The sequence below is a fragment of the Salvelinus sp. IW2-2015 genome, linkage group LG20 (genome assembly GCF_002910315.2).
Source record: "Salvelinus sp. IW2-2015 linkage group LG20, ASM291031v2, whole genome shotgun sequence".
NCBI classification, from domain to species: domain Eukaryota; kingdom Metazoa; phylum Chordata; class Actinopteri; order Salmoniformes; family Salmonidae; genus Salvelinus; species Salvelinus sp. IW2-2015.
In genome coordinates this window covers 1,372,065-1,380,439 of record NC_036860.1, presented here as the reverse complement: position 1 = coordinate 1,380,439, position 8,375 = coordinate 1,372,065, and the positions used below count along the sequence as shown (strand labels likewise).

Genomic DNA, 8,375 nt, shown 5'->3' with positions numbered 1-8,375 from the left:
CTTTCCTAGTCATTGCGCTTGAGCTAGTTAGCAACTTCCTTCAAACCGCACGCAGAGACTCTGAAATATCGAAATATCCCTTACATTTTTACACTAAAAAGTACTTTATTATGAGTTATAGATGATTATAATCTGTAATAGTTATAACACATTTGGTTGAAATTGTGAGCATCTACTAAATTATTACATTGTAATTGTAACAAATAGGGATCTATGGTCGGCAAGTCAGTAACTCAAGATACGGTTTGTTTACATCACATGTTGACTTTAAAATATTGTAATCTCTAAGTAATTCAAAACAGCAATATTAGCAACATAATCCATTTTAGAAGTTCAATAATAGCTTATAAAAAAAATGTGGAGGGGTAAATGGCCCTAGTTACCTCAATAAAAATTGTGCATACTATAAAAAAAATTGATATCAGATATTTTATCAATACATGCATGTCAAATTTTATTTATTGCAGTTAAATAATTTTGGGGGACCGACATTGAGTGACATTACTGATATTAATATTTTTATGAATATAAAAATATGAATCATAGCGTATTAAACAAATTTACTCATATTTCAAAATAAAAACCAAACAAGTCAAAAGGCAGGGACATCATTTTCTGCATGGTCATGGTTAGGCGCAGAACCGTGGAAAGTGCAGTGAGTGACAAAAATGAGTACATTTCTAGCAATAAAGGGGCACTAAGTGTATTTCCATACACTTCATGGACTATATAGAATGTAACTAGTGATAATTAGTCATTAACATGGGCTCTGTGTTAAATGTATGTGTTGTTGTCTCCCAGGCCGTATCATGCTCTGCTGTTGCTGGACAGTGAGAARGCTCTGCTGGCCCAGCTGCCTTTGGACTGCTCTCCTGCTCTGGTGCGCCTCRTTAAGACCTGCTCTGCAGTCAAGAACCTGCAACAGCTGGCACAGGATGCAGACCTGAACCTGCTACAGGTTGGTAGGAACACCTTGTATCAGTACACACTAATACATRGGTATTTGATTGTTTATTATTTTAATACTTATTTTCTGTGTATTTGAGTATTTTCAAATAATGTGGTGAATAAAATACTTCTATTGGAAGTATGTAAATGTATTTCAAATAATTTCCTATAAATAGCCTACTATTTGAAAGCATTTTCAAATACTAATTTCAAACACTTTTTAAATGCCCAGGTTTAATGCATAGGAGTGTATTTGAGTCAGTGTATTTTTAAAGTGTATTTCCAAATACGTTCCAATATTCAACTACTTGTCTTTAAAAATAAAATATAAATACTTACTTCCAAATGTATTTGAAAGCAATTGAAATACCCTAAATAGTATTTGAAGCCAGGTTTAGTTGACATCGGCCCACTTTTCAACAGGGGACTATAWTTGATTGTAAGTTGCTGAACACTAACATGCTACATTATAAAGAATTGTATATATAAAGAATAGCAAGTCATTACAAACTGTCCTCAATGTCACRTCATAGTGTTGGTGTCATAATGTTGCTGTTCTCATACTGCCATCTAGTGGGGTAAATTAGGAATCTTCTTTCTCTTCAGTAATATTTCATTTCTATACAGACAGGTTCTGTCCATGCCCAATAATGCATTTTCACAGTTGCATTTTTGTTTCTGTTCGTTGTGTGTGCAGATCTTTCAGATTGCTGCTCACCTGGTGTACTGGGGAAAAGCCATCATAGTGTACCCTCTGTGTGAGAACAATGTCTACATGCTGTCCCCACACGCCAACATCAGCCTGTGAGTATCTCTGTGTGTGTGTGTGTGTGTGTGTGTGTGTTTGAACAGCCTCGTGCTCCCTTTCTCTCCTCTCATTCCTGCCATGCCTCATTAACAGGGTGTGTGCTGAGAGGTGGCWAAACTAATGAACCAGACACTGTAATCTGTACATCCATTTTATACCAACATAATAAGCTGTCATCATGAGCATCAGGGTGCTAATGTTGAATTATGACCTAATGATTGGATGGTGAATCTATAACAAAATGTGATGTCATATCATGTTAACCCATTATTTKTGTTGRCTGAATTAGATTTTCTTTGGGCCACTCATGGTCCGTCTGTGTTTCGTACTGTAGACTGAAAGGATTCTCTCCTGCTTGAACATTTGTACCGGGTACAATATGAATAAGTAAGAAATCACCATCTCCTTCTTYTTGCAAAGGTACTCTCCATTGGCTGAGGCGTTTGGCCAGCAGTTCCCAGGTCATGACCTGCCTTCCATGCTGGCCAAGTTCTCCCTGCCCCTCTCACTGTCTGAGTTTAGGAACCCACTGGATGCGTCTGTGCAGGAGGTAGGTCTATTAGGAAATACACACGCTCATTTTGACTAAAAGTTAGCTTCCAGAAAGCTACTCAGCATATAATTGATACTTTAGAAATGCTGATGTCTGAAGCAGAAAGAACATCTGGGCTCTCTCCCAGACCCATCCTGGTTTGGCCGAGCTCTCTAAGCGAAGATGATAAATTATAAAAGACATCACATCAACTCCATCCTTCTCAACATCTATTTTTCATGAGAAAACAGGAACCAGAACACGCAGCGTATTTTTTGCCTCTATTGTTTGGGGGCCACGGTTTGGGAACCTGTCTGTCTGAAACAGAATTCCGCCCAGTACAGGTATGCGTCTTCCAGGTGCCACTTGTTCACGTTTTTTTCTTTGAGTTGGTTTCTCTACCCAGTTTGTCCCTCTCCTTTCCTCTCCCCTCACCCGCCTTCCTCTCCGCCTTTCCTGCTGGCCAGGCCCGCTGATCCAATGGTGGTTGGATGTCGCGGCGGCCGCTGATCCCAGCTTCATGACCTTGTTGTCTGCTGTGCCCCCCAGTGAGGAGGAGCCAGGTTGCTGCGGGACGAGGAAGTCTCCCCTGGTGGCCCGGGTGGGGACGCAGCCTCAGCACGCCGCGCACTCAGCTTCGGATCTCCAAGTATGTGAACTTCCCCTTAACCAGCTGTCTTGGCCACTCTGGGGATGAAGTGTTGAATACTCTCTGATCTTATCCAGTAGAGGATGTTTTATTTACTTACCGGTACCTGGTTACACTGTTCAATAGGGTTAACCTGCTGCGGTTGTGGCTCTAGTCAGCTAATCATCACACCCGTCTGTCATTCCCTCTCCTCAATGCCAATGTCTGTCTCTCTCATTCTCTCCACCCCTCACCTCTCTCTCCTCTCTCTCTTGTACGCCAGCAGTGATGACATGACCCTGACCAGTCCCAGTATGGATAACTCCAGTGCAGAACTGCTTCCTGGTGGAGACTCTCCACTAAACAGGAGGATGACCGAGACGTTACTGGCCAGCCTGACCGAGCACGAGCGCCAGGTCATCCTCAATATCCCGGCTGCACAAAGTCCTGAAGACCTGCGCATGTTTGCCAGGTACAGTATGTCCCCTGCCCTTTACTAGTTGGCACCAAGGTGGGCTACTGTATTTCAGTGGCGTAATGGCRCCCTCTATTGTGTAACAGCCAGTATGACRGGTGGGCTGGGTCRTTTTGAAGGACCTGGGCTGGAGGCTCTTGTGACTCATATATCTTCAGAACAAACATACATCTGTCAGCTTSGTCTTGTGGGGAATTAAAGGATTTTTGTTCAAGGCTTTGAAATAAATAAAAAATTCTCATCCTGTCTTCATGTAAGAATATATGGGAAAGAGAATGTTATTTTTCAGTTGTGTAACAATTGTTGAGTTGCAGAAGTGAGAAAAAGCTTGAAGGAAAATGCCAAAGCCCTAAGCAGTGAATCAATAGTGTGACTGCATAGTGTGCAGGATGCACTAATGTGATTACTGGCTTTAACAAGTGCTGCTTCATGCTAGATTTACTCAGCTAATGATTTGGTGGAGAATTTGCTTTAGTCTCATTTCTCTGCCTGTTGTGTGATGTTCCTTCCTTCTTTCCAGGCTGCTGCACTACTTCCGAGGGCACCATCACCTGGAGGAGATCATGTATAACGAAAACATGAGGCGCTCTCAGCTGAAGACCCTCTTTGACAAATTCAGAAGTGTTCTGGTGGTCACCAACCATGAGGACCCTGTCATCTCCCTCTTCCAGTCTCCTCTGGAGTAGAGAGGGTAGACAGGTCTGTCATCTCCCTCTTCCAGTCTCCTCTGGAGTAGAGAGGGTAGACAGGTCCGTCATGAGGTGAAGGACCCTTTCTGAAATACCAGACGGACAGAATGACACGGACTGCTGCTGTACAAAGGCCTTATTATGGTGCTTGCTGCTTTCAGCCAACTGTACTCATATCAATGCACCCCCCAAAAAATAAGATTTATAAAAGCATAACTGTCTGCTCTGCTTGGGGGACTGGGAGTGAATGTATATAGCTTTTAGATGATTTAATTTGTCCCTTTCTCTCTTAGATGTTTTACGTTCAATGCCTTGTTTTCAATACTACTGTACATTATTGAATAACAGTGTGTGAAGAGCTTTACTGATACCTATAAACTGTACTCCACTTGAGCCTTTCCATTTGGGGGAATCCCAAAAGTGCTAAATCATCTCCAACAAACACAATGTAGGAAAACAACCCTAATGCTAATTCCAGGCTGCAGGCAAGGCTGCCTCCCCCAGGAGTCTCAGTGGGAGGGAAAGAATGAAAAGATGCCAAACATCAGTCATGCTGTTTTTGCTTTGAGAGGAGGAGCAAGACGTTCCAAACATCTGTGACATCAATGATTCCAAGAKAACTTTTCAAGCAAGGATGTTTATTAATGAGAATGACTGGAAAGGAAATTCTAGTTGCTTTGATAGCAGGGAGGGGAGGCTAGATCAAATATTTTACAGATGTTTGGAATGTAGTTTAATCATTTGTAGCATACAAATATGGCATATTCCWTATCTGTGGGATTTGTGTTTGGGAAACAATGTGTCTAAGTAGAAGTAATGATATATTTCATCTGGATTCCCCTCAGAGCAAACATTTTGGCTTTGGGTCTTTTGCAATGATTTCCCCATAGCTAGACCAAAATACTGAAATAGCTCATAGCTGACATGTTTTCATTTGCATTATGTCTGTAAAAACCTGGTTATAGTTAGGATTAAAAAAAACATTAAGTATATACTCATCATGGTTTGATACAATTCCAAAAATATTCCCAGTTTCAACACTGTCCTGTGTCACCATCACATACGTCCACTGTGGAGGACGCAAAGTCTGATATCACATTGTTGGCCAGTGAGTGAGTCTGTGTCTCWGCCTGTTTGTCCACTACACTCACACAGTGGTGACCACGCAGATAGAAGCGCACGGGTTTGATGGCCCATTCCCCATGAGAGTCAATGCCGATCCGGCTTGCTGAGACCCCCTCCCTGAGGTCTGGCTCTTGCGGGCCTATCTGGGTGTCCCTCTCCAGCCACACCTCTGGGTCTGAGGCTAGGTCTCTCCGGTCGAAGCAGCGTGGTATGGCCAGGGCCTGGCACAGCTTTGAGGGACCATTGCATAGCTCCTTGTCCTTCAGGGGCCGGGCCCCCTCCCTCCGCCTGGCTATCCGCAGCTGCTTCATCAGAGGCAGGCCATGTAGAGGCTCCAGAGTGCGCAGAAGCACGGCAGCACCCTCCCCTAGAGAGAACACACACAGGGCATGATAGAGTGGAGCCATACTGTCTCCTTCCTTTGCCCTTTCTCCAGTGTGAATGAATGGATAATAACATGGTGCAACATATAATATAACGTCTTCAATAATGAGAAACAGTTGAAAAAAGAGAACTATGGCCTAATGAAAGTAACATGGGGGAGCCTGGGAGATRCAACACTACTTAGTCTCTAATGAGGTGATTTTCCTACAGATAAGGCCAACACACTGAACTTTACTGCGTGTGGTTTTAATGGCAGTTTGGTTTATTAAATGTGGTTTGTTCCACTGCCTTCAGGGTAAGCCTGGCTGTTGTACTGTTTTGTTGTATGGTCTTACCTTGACTGGAAACATTCATACTGAGGTAGATGCCGTAGATGGGGTATACATRGATGGTGCCAGGTTTCATAAACATCGCTGGGTTCCATTTTCCCCCAGCAGAGTGAGAGGCTTTGTCCTCTCCTCCCAGGTAGGCCTCAGTCTCCACCACCCTCCCTCTCAGCTCAGTGCCATCTGCACTCCGACGCACCAATACCTTGCAGCACAAACAAGGGATAGCCTAAATAAATACTTTCTTGTGTTATGGCTTACCCTCAGTGGGTAAGTCTTCAGTAGGAACTTGATCTATTGTTGTCTCTGAAGAGAACTAGATTACATGTGTGGGGTCACAATAAGCCCTGCTGATGGTGTATGTGTGCCAATGGCTGTGCAACTGCTAGCTGGACTCCAATGTTGATACAGGAATATACAACACACATTTTCCCACCATGTTTAGCTAGATCAATCAACTCAAATTATGATCAAATTATTGTCTATAAACAATGACAAGCCACCAGGGTCTGACAATCTAGATGGAAAATTACTGAGGATAATAGCAGAAGATATTGCCACTCCTATTTGCCACATCTTCAATTTAAGCCTACTATAGAGCGTGTGCCCTCAGGCCTGGAGGGAAGCTAAAGTCATTCCGCTCCCCAAGTATAGTAAAGCCCCTTTACTGGCTCAAATAGYCKACCAATCAGCCTGTTACCAACCCTTAGTAAACTTCTGGAAAAAATAGTGTTTGACCAGACACAATGCTATTTTACASTAAACAAATTGACAACAGAATTTCAGCATGCTTACAGGGGAGGACACTCAACAAGCACAGCACTTACACAAATGACTGATGATTGGCTGAGAGAAAATGATGATAAAATGACTGTGGGCCTGTCTTGTTAGACTTCAGTGCAGCTTTCGACATTATCAATCAAAGTCTGCTGCTGGAAAAACTTGTGTTATGGCTTTACACCCCCTGCTATAATGTGGATAAAGAGTTACTTGTCTTAATGGAAGCCTATCAAATATCATCTAGTTAGAATCAGGAATTCCCCAGGGTAGTTGTTTAGGCCCCTTGCTTTTATTTATTTTTACTAACGACATGCCACTGACTGAGTAAAGCCAGAGTTTCTATGTATGCGGATGACTCAAGACTATACACGTCAGCTACTACAGCGACTGAAATGACTACAACACTCAACCAAGAGCAAAGTTAAGGTATTGGAGTGGCCATCACAAAGCCCTGACCTCAATCCTATAGAAAATTTGTGGGCAGAACTGAAAAAGTGTGTGCGAGCAAGGAGGCCTACAAACCTGACTCAGTTACACCAGCTCTGTCAGGAGGAATGGGCCAGTATTCACCCAACTTATTGTGGGAAGCTTGTGGAAGGCTACCCGAAACATTTGACCCAAGTTAAACAATTTAGAGCCAATGCTACCAAATACTAATTGAGTGTATGTAAACTTCTGACCCACTGGGAATGTGATGAAAGAAATAAAAGCTGAAATAAATCATTCTCTACTATTATTCTGACATTTCACATTCTTAAAATAAAGTGGTGATCCTAAMTGACCTAAGACAGGTAGTTTTTACTAGGATGAAATGTCAGGAATTGTGAAAAACTGAGTTTAAATGTATTTGACTAAGGTGTATGTAAACTTCCGACTTCAACTGTACACAGAGAGCTAATATTAATAATATGCACGTCAATCTCTCCTGGCTGAAAGTGGAGGAGAGATTGACTTCATCACTACCTTTATTTATGAGAGGTATTGACATGTTGAATGCACCGAGCTGTCTGTCTAAACTACTGGCACACAGCTCAGACACCCATGCATACCCAAATAGGTCTCTTCACAGTCCCAAAGTCCAGAACAGACTATGGGAGGCACACAGTACTACATAGCCATGACTACATGGAACTCTATTCCACATCAAGTAACTGACGCAAGCAGTAAAATTAGATTTTAAAAACAGATTAAAAAAACGCCTTATGGAACAGCGGGGACTGTGAAGCAACACAAACATTGGCACAGACACATGCATACACACATGTGGATTTAGTACTGGATTTAGTACTGTAGATGGATTTAGTACTGTAGATATGTGGTAGTGGTGGAGTAGGGGCCTGAGGGCACACAGCGTGTTGTAAAATCTATGAATTTATTGCAATGTTTTAAAATTGTATAAACTGCCTTAATGTTGCTGGACCCCAGGAAGAGTAGCTKCTGCTTTGGCAGCAGCTAATGGGATCCATAATAAATACAAATACAAAATCAACAGAGGCCATGAGACTCCACTGAGAAGGCATTTAGTATTGATGGAGCTGGAGGGGACAAAGTAGTATAAAATTAGGTTAATGTGAGAAGGAAAAAAATATTTCTCTACAAGATAAGTCCTCTCCCATCAGTTGTTTGGATCTCAGTCAGCACCAACTACTCAGAGTCAGAGGGTTTCTTTCAGTGCCGTTG

The 8,375-nt window shown here is 42.4% G+C and overlaps 2 protein-coding genes across 2 annotated transcripts in view; one reads left to right on the top strand and one right to left on the bottom strand.

The window, feature by feature from the left end:
- Window positions 1-5,072, top strand: part of LOC111981122 (GATOR1 complex protein NPRL3) — a 13,502-nt gene extending 8,430 nt beyond the window's left edge. Inside the window, 8 exon segments of the mRNA XM_070433721.1 lie at window positions 782-958; window positions 1,646-1,752; window positions 2,177-2,322; window positions 2,762-2,891; window positions 2,893-2,913; window positions 2,915-2,941; window positions 3,200-3,388; window positions 3,912-5,072. Of these exon segments, the coding sequence (XP_070289822.1) occupies window positions 782-958; window positions 1,646-1,752; window positions 2,177-2,322; window positions 2,762-2,891; window positions 2,893-2,913; window positions 2,915-2,941; window positions 3,200-3,388; window positions 3,912-4,077 (963 nt within the window). The 3' untranslated portion in view covers window positions 4,078-5,072.
- Window positions 5,073-5,128: 56 nt separating this feature from the next.
- LOC111981121 (DNA-3-methyladenine glycosylase) overlaps window positions 5,129-8,375 on the bottom strand; it is a 22,902-nt gene continuing 19,655 nt past the window's right edge. The window contains 3 exon segments of the mRNA XM_070433720.1: window positions 5,129-5,202; window positions 5,205-5,572; window positions 5,925-6,120. Coding sequence (XP_070289821.1) covers window positions 5,137-5,202; window positions 5,205-5,572; window positions 5,925-6,120 — 630 coding nt within the window. The 3' untranslated portion in view covers window positions 5,129-5,136.